Source organism: Ranitomeya imitator, chromosome 4, assembly GCF_032444005.1.
Source record: "Ranitomeya imitator isolate aRanImi1 chromosome 4, aRanImi1.pri, whole genome shotgun sequence".
Taxonomy (NCBI): Eukaryota; Metazoa; Chordata; class Amphibia; order Anura; family Dendrobatidae; genus Ranitomeya; species Ranitomeya imitator.
The window spans coordinates 142,628,673-142,647,949 of NC_091285.1; the positions used below are offsets into that span (position 1 = coordinate 142,628,673).

General features: G+C 45.5%; 1 protein-coding gene across 1 annotated transcript in view; it reads right to left on the reverse strand.

Annotated features, from left to right (window-relative positions):
* CFAP43 (cilia and flagella associated protein 43) overlaps positions 1-19,277 on the reverse strand; it is a 101,696-nt gene that overhangs the window by 7,715 nt on the left and 74,704 nt on the right. Inside the window, exons 28-32 of the mRNA XM_069763978.1 lie at positions 12,435-12,554; positions 6,520-6,627; positions 1,417-1,503; positions 1,252-1,340; positions 961-1,168 (exon numbers count right to left, since the gene is read on the reverse strand). Coding sequence (XP_069620079.1) covers positions 961-1,168; positions 1,252-1,340; positions 1,417-1,503; positions 6,520-6,627; positions 12,435-12,554 — 612 coding nt within the window. The remainder of the gene's footprint in view (positions 1-960; positions 1,169-1,251; positions 1,341-1,416; positions 1,504-6,519; positions 6,628-12,434; positions 12,555-19,277) is intronic.

A 19,277-nucleotide genomic window follows, 5' to 3' on the forward strand; every position in this document is an offset into this window, starting at 1 on the left:
GTAGTATATAACGCAGCCCGCACAGTATATAACACTGCCCACGTAGTATATAGTAGCCATGTAGTATATAACGCAGCCCATGCAGTATATAACATTGCCCACATAGTATATAACACTGGCCACATAGTATATAGCAGCCATGTAGTATATAACGCAGCCCACGCAGTATATAACATAGCCCACATAGTATATAACACTGCCCACGTAGTACATAGCAGCCATGTAGTATATAACGCAGCCCACGTAGTATATAGCAATGTGGACACTATATGCGTGGTTAAAAAAGACTTAAAATAAAAAATAAACATATACTCACCTTCCGAGGGCCCCTTGTAGTCCTGGCACCTGTGTGTGGTGCACGCGGCAGCTTCCGGTCCCAGGGATGGTATGAGCGCAGGACCTGTGATGATGTCGCGGTCACATGACCGTGACGTTATGGAAGGTCCTTCTCGCATAGCATCTTTGGAACCGGAACCTGCCGCTTGCACTGCCGAGGACAGTGCGCATGTCGGCTGGTGAGAATAACCTTTTTTTTTAATTATTATTATTTTTAACATTAGATCATTTTACTATTGATGCTGCATACGGAGCATCAATAGTAAAAAGTTGGTCACACAGGGTTAATAGCTGCGTTAATGGAGTGTGTTACACCGCGGTCCATTAACGCTGCCATTAACCCTGTGTGAGGGCTGACTGGAGGGGAGTATGGAGCGGCCACTGACTGCGGGGAGGAAGGAGCGGCCATTTTGCCGGTGGACTGTGCCCGTCGCTGATTGGTCGTGGGCGTTTTGCCACGACCAATCAGCGACTTGGATTTCCATGACATACAGAGGCCGCGACCAATGAATATCCGTGACAGACAGACAGAAGGACAGACAGAAAGACGGAAGTGACCCTTAGACAATTATATAGTAGATGCATTAAATTGCCCATGACCGATTATTGTTTTCTGTTTCGTACTTGCTGTTCATATTCCATTTTTGACCTTCTTGCCAGACAGAAACGTTCCCATACTGGAAGATCAAGCCCTTCCGGCATATGCTCCGGATCATCAAATTCATCCATAGCTTTCATTAGCAGGACAACTGAATCCTTATAAGATTTGGCTGATCCTGGCCGATCACCAAATGGTGCCTCACTCTCTGTCTGAGTCCTAAGTCTCTGAACTCTACAGGAAACAAAGCAGAATTGTACCAGAAATTCCTTGTAACAGACCAACCAAGAGAAAAACATTTCTATCAATACCCATACCGTGGCCTTTTTCTGTACAGTTTATAAAGCTGATCCACATGGTGAGCTGGAACATCAGAAAATTCCTTCTTGAATCCACGGTCTAACAACTAAAACCAGAACAGATGCCATAATCTCAAGAGAACTACGCACTTGAATTTTAATGCTTACTCCACCTATCTTTACCTTATCTTCTGCCACCAGGTCATCATAAGACTCCTGGAAAGACTCCACTGCCGTCTTGAAAGTCTTAACCAGATCTGATGTCTGGTTCTGTAACAGAAACAGACTTTCTTACAATTATTTCATCTTACCATTTGTTCACTGCACGTGCAAATTTGAAGGAGTGGGCCACTACTCAGAAAATCCCTTCTTAAACACTTAGTAAAATAAAAATAAGAGATATGCTGTGCACTGGTGCAGTTCCAGTGATGATGGCGCTGGGTCACCAGAGGCTCTCGTGGCATTGATTGCCGTGCTTATGTGGCATAACAATCGGCAGTTGGTAATAGGCTGCAGTTCTCACACTTCTTTTGGACAAAACTTGGGCGTTCGAGGGAAGCGTGACAGCTGCATCTCATTCGTGTACTGTCGCACTCACATTTCATCACAATGTCAGTCAAGCCCCAGAAGACCAAGAGCCGACCACTGGCATGGCTCCAGTGCCTCGTTTCTCGTGTCTTGTTTTTTTGTTTTACACAATGGTGAAAACAGTATTTAGTTAGCGCTTGTCAGAGAAGTGAACAACCTACTTAAAGGCAATGGAGAGTCGGAAAATATATTTTTACTAAAACCAGTTTTTAATATAAACTTTTTGTGGTTTATTTTTGTTACTTTCCAAAACAACAACCGTTAGATATTCTAGTTTTTGTAGTAGAGCATTTGGAATAGGATGATGCTTCCTGGGTTCTGTTGCTAACTTGTCAGCTTTGCTGTGTAGACTGGAGTAGCATGAGTCGAGTCCTCATCAGTGGGCAGGGGATTTATAGACTGCTCAAATCAGGTACGGAATGGGGATGAAATTCAGTCCTGGCATTTGAAATCACACAGGCCCATGTTGTCTCCGTCCCCAAGATCCAGATGAGATATATTACTAATATTACTCTGGATGGAGGAAAGGAAGATTTAGTACAAGACCAATATTTCTAATGATACCCATGGCCTGCTGGGATAGATGACAGAACCAGTGACTTTGTGTTCCATCACAACTCTTAACAGCATAGGTGTCTTGAGAACACTGATTTTGTTAACAACATAGCAGACAAGGCGGTCCACGACCAGACAGGCTCTTCTGGTTTTGCCAAAATTGCCAGATGGCCAGTCCAGCCCTGGCTCTAATGTACTGCTGGAGGCTTATTGCCCCTATACACATTATGATGGTATGGCCGACAGCTTTATTCCCCGAAGCCCCCATATACAGGATTGCTCGGCTCAAGTGTTCCTATATTCTATATGAGAAAGCAGCTGCAAAACTCTGCCAGGAGCAGCTTATCTCTGTGGGAAAAAAAGGTCAGCCACTGAAATTCAGCAGGGTGGAATCTTCTCTCCCCCAACATCATCGGTCAGGGGAAAGTTGTGAGGCTCCCATACACATTAGATGGTCACCTGATCCTGCCGGGTTCAGCTGACTTTAGCCTGGGGCTCTTCAAGGCCTTTAGGTAAGATAGTTGAATAAATGTTTAGATTAGAATTACCCCCTAAGACGCTCACAGGGTGTCCTATTTTTAGCACTTATTACCATAAACTGTTTATTTTCTATGATCCTATTTTGTTGCATATTAAAATGTAATATATACACACATTAATGCACAGCACGCATCCTCTGCGTGTCCTCAGGAGCTCAGCCAAGTCCTCTCCTACTTCCCACTGTTGTGTCTGGCTGGAAGACAACTAGCTATAGCAGAGGCCTCCCAATTAGATACAAGTTCCTAAGTGACACCACTGGATTAACCAGGGTGAAGGCTTCACTCATCAGCTGAAAATAGAATTAGACAAAGATGTATTAACCCTTTATTCTCTGAGGAATTGCTAGAGTGAGCACTTCAGGATCAAGCAGAAGACGGTGCAGACTAACCAACAGTGTGGGCAGTTATAGTTCTTACTAGCTGAAGAGCCCGGCGTTGCCTGGGCATAGTAAATATCTGTGGTTAGTTATAGCATGTCACTTCTCTTATTTTCCCATCACGCCTCTCATTTTCCCAATCACATCTTTAATTTTCCCCCTCACATCTCTCATTTTCTCCCTCACACCTCTCATTTTCTCCCTCACTCCTCTCATTTTCTCCCTCACTCCTCTCATTCCCGCCTAACACTTGTCATTTCGACCTCACATCTGTCATTTTCCGATCACTACACTATTTTCCCTCACTCCTCTCATTTTGCACTCACACCTTTTCATTTTCACCTCACACCTCTCATTTTCACCTCAGTATATACATGTTTGTCATCTCCCTTATATATAGTATACACTTGTATGTCATCTCCTGTATATAGTATATACCTGTATGTCATCTCCTCCTATATATAGTATATACCTGTATGTCATCTCCTCCTATATATAGTATATACCTGTATGTCATCTCCTTCTATATATAGTATATACCTGTGTGTCATCTCCTCCTGTATATAGTATATACCTGTGTGTCATCTCCCCTGTATATAGTATATATGTGTGTGTCATCTCCTCTTGTATATAGTATATACCTGTATGTCATCTTCTATATATAGCATATACCTGTATGTCATCTCCTCCTGTATATAGTATATACCTGTAGGTAATCTGCTCCTGTATATAGTATATACCTGTGTGTCATCTCCTCATGTATATAGTATGTACCTGTATGTCATCTCCTCCTTTATATAGTATATACCTGTGTGTCATCTCTCCTGTACATAGTATATATCTGTGTGTCATCTCCCCTGTATATAGTATATACCTGTGTGATCTCCTGTATTAGACCTCGTTAACACGTTATTTGCTCAGTATTTTTACCTCAGTATTTGTAAGATAAATTGGCAGCCTGATAAATCCCCAGCCAACAGGAAGCCCTCCCCCTGGCAGTATATATTAGCTCACACATACACATAATAGACAGGTCATGTGACTGACGGCTGCCGTATTTCCTATATGGTACATTTGTTGCTCTTGTAGTTTGTCTGCTTATTAATCAGATTTTTATTTTTGAAGGCTAATACCAGACTTGTGTGTGTTTTAGGGCGAGTTTCGTTTGTCAAGTTGTGTGTGTTGAGTTGTGTGTGGCGACATGCATGTAGCGACTTTTGTGAGATGAGTTTTGTGTGGCAACTTGCGTGTAGCAACTTTTTGTGTGTCGAGTTGCATGTGACAGGTTAGTGTAGCAAGTTGTGTGCAGCAAGTTTTGCGCATGGCGAGTTTTGCGCGTGGTGAGTTTTATGTCTGGTGCCTTTTGAGTATGTGCAAGTTTTGTGTGAGGCAACTTTTGCATGTGTTGCAAATTTTGTGCATGTGGCAATTTTTCCGCATGTGCAAGTTTTGCGTGTGGCGAGTTTTCCATGAGGTGAGTTTTGCACTTGTGGCGAGTTTTGCGTGAGCCTATTTTTTGCATGTGGCGAGTTTTGCGCGTGGTGAGTTTTGAGCGGCGACTTTTGTGTTTCGACTTTTATGTGGCGAGGTTGGTGTATGTGTGGTGAAATGTGTGCTGAGGGTGGTATATGTGTTCAAGCACGTGGTAGTGTGTGGCGCATTTTGTGTGTGTGTTCATATCCCCGTGTGTGGTGAGTATCCCATGTCGGGGTCCCACCTTAGCAACTGTACGGTATATACTCTTTGGCGCCATCACTCCCTTGTTCACATCTGGCAGCTGTCAATTTGCCTCCAACACTTTTCCTTTCACTTTTCCCCATTATGTAGATAGGGAAAAAATAGTTTGGTGAATTGGAAAGCGCAGAGTTAAAGTTTCACCTCACAACATAGCCTATGACGCTCTCGGGGTCCAGACGTGTGACTGTGCAAAATTTTGTGGCTGTAGCTGCGACGCCTCCAACACTTTTCCTTTCACTTTTTCCCCATTATGTAGATAGGGGCAAAATTGTTTGGTGAATTGGAAAGCGCGGGGTTAAAATTTCACCTCACAACGTAGCCTATGACGCTCTCAGGGTCCAGACGTGTGACTGTGCAAAATTTTGTTTCTGTAGCTGCGACGCCTCCAACACTTTTCCTTTCATTTTTTTCCCCATTATGTAGATATGGGCAAAATTGTTTGGTGAATTGGAAAGCACGGGGTTAAAATTTCACCTCACAACGTAGCCTATGACGCTCTCAGGGTCCAGACGTGTGACTGTGCAAAATTTTGTTGCTGTAGCTGCGACGCTTCCAACACTTTTCCTTTCACTTTTTTCCCCATTATGTAGATAGGGGCAAAATTGTTTGGTGAATTGGAACGCGCGGGGTTAAAATTTTGCCTCACAATATAGCCTATGACGCTCTCGGGGTCCAGACGTGTGACTGTGCAAAATTTTGTGGCTGTAGCTGCGACGGTGCAGATGCCAATCCCGGACATACACACACACATACATACACACACACACACACACATTCAGCTTTATATAGTAGATTTCATTCTAGATTGAGTTTTGGAAATTATTAGGACACCAGCGCACCATTTCTAGAGTTCCCCTTCCAGATAATATGTGATTCTTCAGAATTTGCTTTAGTCTTTGCCTGATGAAGAGACCTGTGTAGTCTCGAAAGCTTGCAATTTGTTACCATCTTTTCAGGTAGCCATTAAAAGGTATCAACCACTGAGGACTCTCAATTCTAAATATGTTTTCTATCTACTGGCTTAGGCTACTTTCACACTTCCGATTTTTGTCCTCCGTAGCAATCCGTCGTTATGGGCAAAAAACGGATCCTGCAAATGTGCTTGCAGGATGCGTTTTTTGCCCATACACTTGTATTAGCGACGGATCACGACGGATGGGCACACGTCGCGTCCGTCGTGCGACAGATCCGTCGTGTTTTGGCTGACGCGACGCACAAAAAACGTTCAATGTAACGTTTTTTTTGTGCGACGTGTCCGCCATTTTCGACCGCGCATGCGCGGCCGAAACTCCGCCCCCTCCTCCCCGAACTTCAGAATGGGCAGCGGATGCGTTGAAAAACTGCATCCGCTGCCCACGTCGTGCAGTTATTTCACAACGTACGTCGGCCCAACGCATTGTGACGGGTCCGTACCGACGGAAGTCTGAAAGTAGCCTAACACAGTACCAAGATATTTATCTTTCCTGTACCTTCAAGATAACAAACCCCACCTTCTGTTTCCGTTTCTTGTCCATGATCTGGTTTAGTTGTGCAGCTCTGACATGGATCTCTTCTTCGATGAGAATTGAGAACAGAAGATTGCTTATTTTAAGTTCTTCCTGTCCAATAGAAAGGTTAGACATTCAATATAGAGAAGACCCAGCATTTGTAGACTTTCATACAGTATGTGTTGTAGCATGGCTAAAGGGTGTGTAGTCGACGGGAGGTATGTGCCACATAAGTGCCTTGTTGCTGTAATGTAGCCCGGAATATTGCGTTGTTTTATATAACCATATATTTGTGTTTCAGGACCTGTGGTGATGTCAGACCACATGGCTAATCATGTGATAGATTACTGGGTGTGGTTAGTCCTATATAAGACAGGCTAATCCTTTACACAGCAGATATGTGTGGAGGTGAAACCCTCCTGAGTGTGTTCGGCTTCAGGACTGAGCCGGATGAACTGGACCCTTGTTTTCCTTTGCCTGAACTAAAGGCTATTTTGCTTTCTGTTGTTTTGCCACATGGTTTATGAAGCAATAAACCCAGTGAACTTTAAAGGAACACGTCTCCTGAGTGTCAGCCGTCGCAGCTGAGTGAGTGAAATCGCTACAATTGGTGGAGAATGCGGGCAGCGTTCCCAGCGGAGACGTGAGTTTATTTTTGAATGTCCTGGGTCAAGGCTGTTGCAAGCCAGCAAGCATTGCCGGAGAAAATGGAGGACCTGCTGAAACACTTGGTCCAGCAGGAGCAAAGGCAGCAAGAGACCAACAGGCTGTTGATGCAGCAGATACAACAGAGCCAGCAGCAGATACAACAGAACCAGCAGGAGCAACGGCAGCAGATGCAGCAAAGCCAGCAGGAGCAACGGCAGCAGTTACAACAGAGCCAGCAGGAGCATCAGCAGCAGATGCAGCTTCTGGCAACCGCCATCCAGGGCAAGGCGAGCGCCCCAACCCCAGGTTTGGCTGATGACACCCACGTCCGGAAGACGGTAAGACGCGCATTGCAGAAAATGACTCCCGGGGATGATGTTGAGGCCTTCCTGACGGTGTTTGAGAGGGTCGCTGAGAGGGAAAAACTTCCGCCAGAGCAGTGGGCAGAGGTACTTGCGCCATACCTGACGGGAGAACCCCAGAAGGCGTACTATGATTTGACCTTGCAGGATGCCAAAGAGTATCACAAATTGAAAGCCGAGATTCTCGCACGTCTGGGGGTGACACTGACTGTCAGGGCACAGCGAGTTCACTCCTGGGGCTATCACCGGGACAAACCACCTCGTTCCCAAATGTTTGATCTGTTGCACCTGGTCCAGAAATGGCTGCAGCCAGAGACCTCTGCGCCTGCACAGATGGTAGAACGGGTGATGATGGATCGGTTTGTCCATTCCCTCCCGAGGCCTATACAGTCTTGGGTTGCCCAGGGTGATCCCCAGAATGCCGACGAGCTGATCGGACTGGTTGAGAGATACCAAGGGTTGGAAGGCTCCTTCGGGAGGCAGCCCATGCCGTACTGGGGGTCCCAGAGGGCAGCTGAGTCCCAAAAAGGGGTGGTGCGTCCAAGGTCACAAAGGGCGGGGGAGGTGGTGCCCAAGGTCCCCACGGGTGATGTTATTTGTTGGAGGTGCCACAAGCCAGGACATATAGCTGCCCGTTGTTCCCAAGCCACTGAGCAGATGGACTGCAGCATGGGACGCCGTTGTTCATACTATGCGTATCCAGTCTGTAGTGTGAACTCTCCATCCAACGAGGGACCTCAAGCGTGTCCCGTAAAGGTGAACGGTCAAGCAGTAACGGCACTGTTAGACTCGGGGAGCCTAGTGACCCTGGTGAGGGCCACTTTTCCTCTTCACCTGCTCCCAGGAAAGAAGGTCGGAGTGCGGTGCATACATGGTGATGCAAAGGACTACCCTATGGCCAGGGTGGACATTGAAACGGCATGTGGCACTGAATCCCACATGGTCGGCGTAGTTCAGGACTTGTTGCACCCTATAATTATTGGCCGGGATTTCTGTTTGTTTTGGGATTTGTGGGGAAAGGGTTCTGAGCTCCCTGGCAGGGAACCAGTGAACCCTGGAACGGTATCGCCACACCCAGAGGCAGACAGCTTTCCTTTTTGTGTTCTGGTTGGGGATGAGGAGGAAGTATCCCCTACATCTGACATTCTGGAGTTAGAGGTTACCGGTGAAAATTTTGGGACTGCCCAACATAGGGACCCCACTCTGAGGGAAGCCTTTAATAATGTCACAGTTATTGACGGGGTGGTACAGGAGCCGGGGGCAGACAAAAGATTTCCCCATTTTCTGTTGAGGGGGGAATTGTTGTACCGGGTCACGAAAATAAGGGAGGAGTTGGTAGAGCAGTTGATAGTGCCGGGTCCGTATAGACGGAAAGTGTTGGACATGGCCCATTCACACATCTTGGGTGGACACCTAGGGGTGGAAAAAACGCAGGAACGGGTTGTGCAGAGGTTCTATTGGCCTGGGTGTCACCGGGAAATAGTGAACTATTGCAGGTCCTGCCCTACATGTCAGCTAACTGCTCCTACTCCTCATTTCCGGAACCCCCTTGTGCCACTGCCCATTATTGAGGTACCGTTCGAGAGAATTGCCATGGACTTGGTCGGTCCCTTAGTTAAATCAGCTCGGGGCCATCAGTATATATTAGTCATCCTGGACTATGCCACACGCTATCCTGAGGCAATTCCCTTGAGGAATTCTTCCTCAAAGAGCATAGCCCGCGAGTTGGTCCATGTCTTTTCCCGGACAGGTCTGCCAAAGGAGATCCTGACTGACCAGGGTACACCTTTCATGAGCAAGGTGATGAGGGAGTTATGCAAAGCCCTGAAGATCTCCCAGTTGAGGACCTCGGTGTACCATCCCCAGTCAGATGGTCTTGTTGAGAGGTTTAACAAGACTCTAAAGAGCATGCTGAGAAAAGCTATAGAGAAAGACGGTAGAGACTGGGATTGTCTCTTACCCTATCTGATGTTTTCCATTCGTGAAGTTCCACAGGCCTCCACAGGGTTCTCACCGTTTGAGCTTCTATATGGCCGACATCCACGAGGACTCCTGGATATAGCCAAGGAAACCTGGGAAGCCGAAGTCACGCCCCACAGAAGCGTCATTGAGCATGTGGCCCTGATGCAGCAGAGGATTGCAAAGGTGATGCCTATCGTGAAAGAACACCTTCTCCAAGCACAAGAAGCTCAAGCCAGGGTCTACAACCGGTCTGCAAGAGTGAGGCAGTTCAATCCGGGAGACCGAGTTCTGGTGTTAGTTCCAACGGTGGAAAGCAAGTTCTTGGCCAAATGGCAAGGGCCATATGAGGTTGTCGAGAAACTTGGTGAGGTAAATTATAAAATTCACCAACCAGGAAGACGGAAACCATTCCAAGTTTACCATGTCAACCTCATCAAGCCATGGCAAGATAGAGAGCCGACAGTAACTCCGTCATTATTAAGCAACCCAGAAGGTGAGGTTGGAGCGGTTACTATAGCAGAGACGCTATCGAAAACCCAGAAACAGCAGTGCCGGGAGTTACTCCAGAAAAACAGGGACCTGTTTTCAGAATTGCCAGGATACATGAAGGTCATAGAGCACGAGGTCCTAACAGAGCCCCATGTGCGGGTGAATGTGAAACCTTATCGTATTCCTGAGGCTCGTCGAGAAGTTATCTCCAAGGAAGTGGAGCGTATGTTGAGGCTTGGAGTCATTGAGGAATCCAAGAACGGTTGGTCAAGCCCAATTGTCCTGGTCCCAAAACCTGATGGAGAGTGGAGGTTTTGCAACGACTATCGGAAGTTGAATGAGGTCTCCAAGTTCGACGCTTATCCCATGCCCCGTGTTGATGAGCTCATCGAAAGGCTTGGGCACGCCAGATATATATCCACCTTGGATCTGACAAAGGGGTATTGGCAGATCCCCATGGCGCAGGAAGCCAAGGAGAAGACAGCCTTTTCGACACCTGATGGATGCTTCCAGTATGCCCGGATGCCGTTTGGCCTACAGGGAGCTCCGGCGACCTTCCAGAGGGCTATGGATAGAGTCCTTGCACCCCATAAGGCCTACGCTGCTGCGTACCTAGATGATATCATCATCTTTAGCCCGGACTGGGAGAGTCATCTGGAGAAAGTCCAAGCGGTGTTGGATGCTATAAGAGAGGCCGGGTTTACTATAAACCCGAAGAAGTGTGCCTTGGGTAAAGAAGAAGCTAAGTACCTTGGATACATAGTGGGTCACGGAGAAATAAAACCCCAAATCAGTAAAGTGGAGGCAATTCAAACGTGGCCAAAACCAGTTTCCAAAAAGCAAGTTAAAGCCTTCCTGGGAATCGTGGGATATTACAGGAGGTTCATCCCAAACTTCGCCACGATGGCTGCGCCTCTGACTGACCTGCTAAAAGGGACAAAACCAGTAATGGTTAAGTGGTCCGAAGAAACAGAGTCAGCCTTCCAAGAAATGAAAAACGCTTTGTGTAAGCAACCCGTTCTGATGGCCCCAAACTTCAAGAAAGAGTTTATTCTTCAGACAGATGCCTCAGATGTTGGGGTGGGAGCAGTCCTTTCCCAAGAACTACATGGGGAGGAGCATCCTGTTCTCTATCTGAGTAGGAAGCTGTCCTCATCTGAAAAGAACTACTCAGTCGTTGAGAAGGAGTGCTTGGCCATAAAATGGGCAGTGGACACATTACGGTACTATCTGCTGGGACGTAAATTTAGACTGATATCCGACCATGCCCCACTTAGGTGGATGAGGGAAACGAAGGGTAGAAATGCTAGGGTCACCCGTTGGTTCTTATCCCTGCAGGACTTCAGTTTCCATGTGGAACATCGGGCCGGAAAGCTGCACGGTAATGCGGATGCCCTATCAAGAATCCCTTGTTTAGTGGGAGAAAGTGCCAAGCCCCACGGCTTTAGGCAGAGGGGGGAGGTATGTAGCATGGCTAAAGGGTGTGTAGTCGACGGGAGGTATGTGCCACATAAGTGCCTTGTTGCTGTAATGTAGCCCGGAATATTGCGTTGTTTTATATAACCATATATTTGTGTTTAAGGACCTGTGGTGATGTCAGACCACATGGCTAATCATGTGATAGATTACTGGGTGTGGTTAGTCCTATATAAGACAGGCTAATCCTTTACACAGCAGATATGTGTGGAGGTGAAACCCTCCTGAGTGTGTTCGGCTTCAGGACTGAGCCGGATGAACTGGACCCTTGTTTTCCTTTGCCTGAACTAAAGGCTATTTTGCTTTCTGTTGTTTTGCCACATGGTTTATGAAGCAATAAACCCCGTGAACTTTAAAGGAACACGTCTCCTGAGTGTCAGCTGTCGCAGCTGAGTGAGTGAAATCGCTACAGTGTGTAAACTATTTACTGATTCCACAGTGGCCAAAACTGGGATTACGGTATATCCAAAAAATGAAAAGTACAAAGCTTCAATTGCAATTCTCCATGTACATTCCCCTCCTGTTTATTTGTATAACACAAATCCCATGCAGAAACTGCAGGGTATGAACACCGCCCAACATATAAATGTGCAGATACTTGCTACTAGAAATAAACATGATAATGACCAACGCTAGTATTCCACAACCTCTTGGATTGGCCATTAAATGAGTCCTTACTTCTAACCTGTACACTGTTATTATTGGTTCATGCATATTATGGAACATCCTGTGATGCTTGGAAAGTTGAGAGCGTAAGGCCTCATGTGTCTATGAGGCTGTAAGTTTGGGTCCGGAGCCCCACGGTCAGTCCGGGCACTGCGGTCTGTATACGGACAACGAAACCCACTCGTGTGATCCCAACCGAATTATGATTTAGTTCGGCTATATGAGGCATCAAGAGTATAAATGACATGCTCCACATAGATATGTCACATTTAAAAAGAATCTACAGTATATGATTACTTATAGCAAGCGTATTACCTGATTGATCACCATTTCACATTTCACCTTCTTTTCAAACAATTTAGTCAAAATCTCATCAAATGTCAGTGTAGTCTCCATTATAGATGCCTGAATCTTTTTCATTTCTGCTTCCAGTATCTAGAAATTAAAAGCACAAATGTTACAAACAGATCACATCCGAAACTTCCACCATCTGATCATTAAATACCTGCACAGATATACAAAGTGCTCAGCCCGATTTCAATTTTACGGTTGGGATCCAGCTATTATGGTTGTGTACATGTGTTATTTCCTGATACAAAAGAAGTTCAAATTTAACATTTCTCCAGTGCCACTGTGAAAATTGCAACATTTCTACAGTTAATGTTTTAATACAGATTTTGCTATTAAATATCGCAAATAAATTGTAATTATTTTTTAGAAAATACATTTAATAATAAAACCTGATTTAATCAACAGGTAATTTTCTCTTAATAGTTTCCCTCTCAGTTATCCCTTTGCGATTTTCATTTTTGTAGTTTGTTCTTTTGATCCTTGTTTTCCAAGAGCCATAACTTTTTTATTTATTTTTTTTGTGGATAGATCTGTTAGTGCTTGTTCTTTGAGTGGCGAGCTGATGTTTTTATTGAAACCATTTGCAGACACATGCGATGTTTTTATTCTTTTGTATAGCATTTTTTAGGTAATGGTGACCAAAAACACACAATTCTGACGTTTTGATTTTCCTTCTCTTTATGACTTTTATCGTACTGGTGGCTTACTGTAATTTCATATTTTGATAATCCGAACTTTCACTAATGTGATGATACTAAACAAGTACTTTTCTCTTTACTTTTAAACTGGGAAAAGGAGGGCGACTTGAATTTTCTACAGCTGGCCTCTAGAAGCCATGATAACACTTTAGCTCCATGTTCGCATCGCAAATGGGGGATGGGACACGGCACACACAAGCACCAGCACTTGCAGCATTTGAATGCGACAGGCAGTGATTGGCAGCAGCATTAAAATGGTTTAACAGCAGTGATCGGAAATCGCTCCAATCGCTGCTGTTACAGGCAAATGACATCTGTATAACACAGCTGCTAACTGCGGAGTATGGTGCAGGCTCAACTCCTGAGCCTGCTCTATATGAGCTCCTGAGCCTGCTCCATACCTGACATAGATTGTACTATAATACCTTATGTGAAAAATTGGGTAAATAAGCTATTTTTATCAGCAGCATACATAAAAATGCAATTTCATCAATCATTTTATTTACTGTACTTGTCAAAGAACACAATACAGTTGTAACGCTCGCGCCCTGACTGAGTGGCGCGAGCGAGGGATTGTGGCCCCACTGTGCCACAAACCAGACTACCCTGGAGGGGCGTGACTAAGCAGCTACCTTGGTGTGCACTGGAGCCTCTAGTGGTGAGGTCTGGCTTGTGCGGCAGGTAGCTGCCAGGTACAACTCCAGGGTGGTGTCTAGCTGTGGCAGCTGATCCCACTGAGGGACTGAACACTAATAACAAGTGCAGGCAAGTACAGTCAGGCACGAATGGTACTCTGGCGGGCACAGCTGACACTCTTGGCAGACAGGCGGGCACGACTGATACTCATGGCCAGCAGGCGGACACGGCTGGCATTCTTGGCAGTCAAGTTGGCACGGCTAGCACTCTTGGCAGGCAGGCGGGCACAGCTGGCACTCTTGGCAGGCAGGCGGGCACGGCTGGCATTCTTGGCAGGCAGGCACAGCTGGCACTCTTGGCAGGCAGGCAGGCACGGCTGGCACTATTTGCAGGCGGGCATGGTTGGCACTATTGGCAGGCAGGCAGACACGGCTGGCACTCTTGGCAGGCAGGCACGGCTGGCATTCTTGGCAGGCTGGCGGGCGGGCACAGTTGGCACTATTGGCAGGCAGGCGGACACGGCTGGCACTATTGGCAGGCAAGCGGGCACAGCTAGCAGGACTGTAACTGGTTCGCGTATGACAGGAACATAGGCAGGTACGAGTGGGAAAAGGGAGCAGGTAGGAACCAGTTCAGACTGGAGGGACAGAAACTGGTAGGAGCTATTACAGACTAAAGCGACATGAACCGCAGGGAGCAGAGTGGGAGTAAAGCAGAACTGCAGGATGTGGAGCAAAGCAGAACCGCAGGGTGTGGTGCAGAGCAGAACCACAGATGCGGAGCAGAGCAGAACTGCGGGATGTGGTGCAAAGCAGAATCGCAGGATGCGAAGCAGAGCAGAACCGCAAGGTGTGCAGCAGAGCAGAACCGCAAGGTGCGCAGCACAGCAGAACCGCAAGGTGCGCAGCAGAGCAGAACCGCAAGGTATGCAGCAGAGCAGCAGAGCAGAACCGCAAGGTGTGCAGCAGAGCAGAACCGCAGGTTGCGGCGCACAGAGCCGCAGGTTGCAGAGCAAAGAGCCGCAGCATACAGATACAGATATAGATACATAATGTTGAAGTACATCATTATAGATACAGCTTTACAAATGTAAACACACTCAGCATTGCTACACACACAGCTCTTCTGTATGCACACACACAGTCCTGCTTCATAAACACCACACAAAGCTCTGCTACATACATATATATAGCTCTGCTACATACATGCAAAAAGTTCTACTATATACACTTCATGCCACCCTCCGCAAGGTTGTAGCAATACAGAGAAATCCAGGAACCAGGGCACCAGACAAAATCCTTTTGGTACAGAAAACTCACAATGTTGGGGCCACGCAGGGCCTTTATCAAGCCATAAAAAAGAGATATATGCATATCTTGCTTTTTATGTCTTGACAAAGACCCTGCGTGGCCGAAACGTGATTTTTCTGATCAAATGAGCCTATTGGCTGGGAGTACAATGGCTTGAGGCCCCTGAGATGCTGATGAGATTAATAGAATTATTGCTTTAGCAATTTCCTGTCTGGCCTTATCTAATATATAATTGCCTAGAATACTACTTCCTGCAATTTGTGCCAACTTCCGTGGCTTTGTCCGGAGCTAATGTCCGGAGCTAATGTCCGGAGCTAATGTCCGGAGATTAATTGCCTAGAATACTACTTCCTGCAATTTGTGCCAACTTCCGTGGCTTTGTCCGGAGCTAATGTGCGGAGCTAATGTGCGGAGCTAATGTCCGGAGCTAATGTCCGGAGCTAATGTCCGGAGCTAATGTCCGGAGATAAGTGACGTCAACAGTGTCCAGTGTCTGATTGGTTGCCGCCTGCTGCGAGCGACCAATCAGAAACGTGCCGTACTGTGACACACTCCGCCCGCCATTTTGGTGTGATTTTTGAATTTTTACCTCACAGCAAGTTTCTACTGCGTGGAGGCGGGCCCAGTGACGTTGCTCTTCAAGCTCCTGCCGAATTTCGTCAAAAAAATGATAATACCATTTACCAAAACTATATATATTTAGTTGTGAAGTGGTTCAGTGACATTTTCACACCAATTTTGAACTTTTGTTTGGTGTTTTCTCCATATACTGCCTATTATTTTTGTTCTTTCTTACTATTATTTATTAATTGTATTATTCTTACATTTGAATAAATAAAGTATATATGGATTCTAGACTCCCGATTCTTTAGAATCGGGCTGCCATCTAGTCTAATATATAATTGCCTAGAATACTACTTCCTGCAATTTGTGCCAACTTCCGTGGCTTTGTCCGGAGCTAATGTCCGGAGCTAATGTCCGGAGCTAATGTCCGGAGATTAATTGCCTAGAATACTACTTCCTGCAATTTGTGCCAACTTCCGTGGCTTTGTCCGGAGCTAATGTCCGGAGCTAATGTGCGGAGATAATGTCCGGAGCTAATGTCCGGAGCTAATGTCCGGAGCTAATGTCCGGAGATAAGTGACGTCAACAGTGTCCAGTGTCTGATTGGTTGCCGCCTGCTGCGAGCGACCAATCAGAAACGTGTCGTACTGTGACACACTCCGCCCGCCATTTTGGTGTGATTTTTGAATTTTTACCTCACAGCAAGTTTCTACTGCGTGGAGGCGGGCCCAGTAACGTTGCTCTTCAAGCTCCTGCCGAATTTCGTCAAAAAAATGATAATACCATTTACCAAAACTATATATATTTAGTTGTGAAGTGGTTCAGTGACATTTTCACACCAATTTTGAACTTTTGTTTGGTGTTTTCTCCATATACTGCCTATTATTTTTGTTCTTTCTTACTATTATTTATTAATTGTATTATTCTTACATTTGAATAAATAAAGTATATATGGATTCTAGACTCCCAATTCTTTAGAATCGGGCTGCCATCTAGTCTAATATATAATTGCCTAGAATACTACTTCCTGCAATTTGTGCCAACTTCCGTGGCTTTGTCCGGAGCTAATGTCCGGAGCTAATGTCCGGAGCTAATGTCCGGAGATTAATTGCCTAGAATACTACTTCCTGCAATTTGTGCCAACTTCCGTGGCTTTGTCCGGAGCTAATGTCCGGAGCTAATGTCCGGAGCTAATGTGCGGAGATAATGTCCGGAGCTAATGTCCGGAGCTAATGTCCGGAGCTAATGTCCGGAGATAAGTGACGTCAACAGTGTCCAGTGTCTGATTGGTTGCCGCCTGCTGCGAGCGACCAATCAGAAACGTGCCGTACTGTGACACACTCCGCCCGCCATTTTGGTGTGATTTTTGAATTTTTACCTCACAGCAAGTTTCTACTGCGTGGAGGCGGGCCCAGTGACGTTGCTCTTCAAGCTCCTGCCGAATTTCGTCAAAAAAATGATAATACCATTTACCAAAACTATATATATTTAGTTGTGAAGTGGTTCAGTGACATTTTCACACCAATTTTGAACTTTTGTTTGGTGTTTTCTCCATATACTGCCTATTATTTTTGTTCTTTCTTACTATTATTTATTAATTGTATTATTCTTACATTTGAATAAATAAAGTATATATGGATTCTAGACTCCCGATTCTTTAGAATCGGGCTGCCATCTAGTCTAATATATAATTGCCTAGAATACTACTTCCTGCAATTTGTGCCAACTTCCGTGGCTTTGTCCGGAGCTAATGTCCGGAGCTAATGTCCGGAGCTAATGTCCGGAGATTAATTGCCTAGAATACTACTTCCTGCAATTTGTGCCAACTTCCGTGGCTTTGTCCGGAGCTAATGTCCGGAGCTAATGTGCGGAGATAATGTCCGGAGCTAATGTCCGGAGCTAATGTCCGGAGCTAATGTCCGGAGATAAGTGACGTCAACAGTGTCCAGTGTCTGATTGGTTGCCGCCTGCTGCGAGCGACCAATCAGAAACGTGTCGTACTGTGACACACTCCGCCCGCCATTTTGGTGTGATTTTTGAATTTTTACCTCACAGCAAGTTTCTACTGCGTGGAGGCGGGCCCAGTAACGTTGCTCTTCAAGCTCCTGCCGAATTTCGTCAAAAAAATGATAATACCATTTACCAAAACTATATATATTTAGTTGTGAAGTGGTTCAGTGACATTTTCACACCAATTTTGAACTTTTGTTTGGTGTTTTCTCCATATACTGCCTATTATTTTTGTTCTTTCTTACTATTATTTATTAATTGTATTATTCTTACATTTGAATAAATAAAGTATATATGGATTCTAGACTCCCAATTCTTTAGAATCGGGCTGCCATCTAGTCTAATATATAATTGCCTAGAATACTACTTCCTGCAATTTGTGCCAACTTCCGTGGCTTTGTCCGGAGCTAATGTCCGGAGCTAATGTCCGGAGCTAATGTCCGGAGATTAATTGCCTAGAATACTACTTCCTGCAATTTGTGCCAACTTCCGTGGCTTTGTCCGGAGCTAATGTCCGGAGCTAATGTCCGGAGCTAATGTGCGGAGATAATGTCCGGAGCTAATGTCCGGAGCTAATGTCCGGAGCTAATGTCCGGAGATAAGTGACGTCAACAGTGTCCAGTGTCTGATTGGTTGCCGCCTGCTGCGAGCGACCAATCAGAAACGTGTCGTACTGTGACACACTCCGCCCGCCATTTTGGTGTGATTTTTGAATTTTTACCTCACAGCAAGTTTCTACTGCGTGGAGGCGGGCCCAGTGACGTTGCTCTTCAAGCTCCTGCCGAATTTCGTCAAAAAAATGATAATACCATTTACCAAAACTATATATATTTAGTTGTGAAGTGGTTCAGTGACATTTTCACACCAATTTTGAACTTTTGTTTGGTGTTTTCTCCATATACTGCCTATTATTTTTGTTCTTTCTTACTATTATTTATTAATTGTATTATTCTTACATTTGAATAAATAAAGTATATATGGATTCTAGACTCCCGATTCTTTAGAATCGGGCTGCCATCTAGTCTAATATATAATTGCCTAGAATACTACTTCCTGCAATTTGTGCCAACTTCCGTGGCTTTGTACGGAGCTAATGTCCGGAGCTAATGTCCGGAGATTAATTGCCTAGAATACTACTTCCTGCAATTTGTGCCAACTTCCGTGGCTTTGTCCGGAGCTAATGTCCGGAGCTAATGTGCGGAGATAATGTCCGGAGCTAATGTCCGGAGCTAATGTCCAGAGCTAATGTCCGGAGATAAGTGACGTCAACAGTATCCAGTGTCTGATTGGTTGCCGCCTGCTGCGAGCGACCAATCAGAAACGTGCCGTACTGTGACACACTCCGCCCGCCATTTTGGTGTGATTTTTGAATTTTTACCTCACAGCAAGTTTCTACTGCGTGGAGGCGGGCCCAGTGACGTTGCTCTTCAAGCTCCTGCCGAATTTCGTCAAAAAAATGATAATACCATTTACCAAAACTATATATATTTAGTTGTGAAGTGGTTCAGTGACATTTTCACACCAATTTTGAACTTTTGTTTGGTGTTTTCTCCATATACTGCCTATTATTTTTGTTCTTTCTCACTATT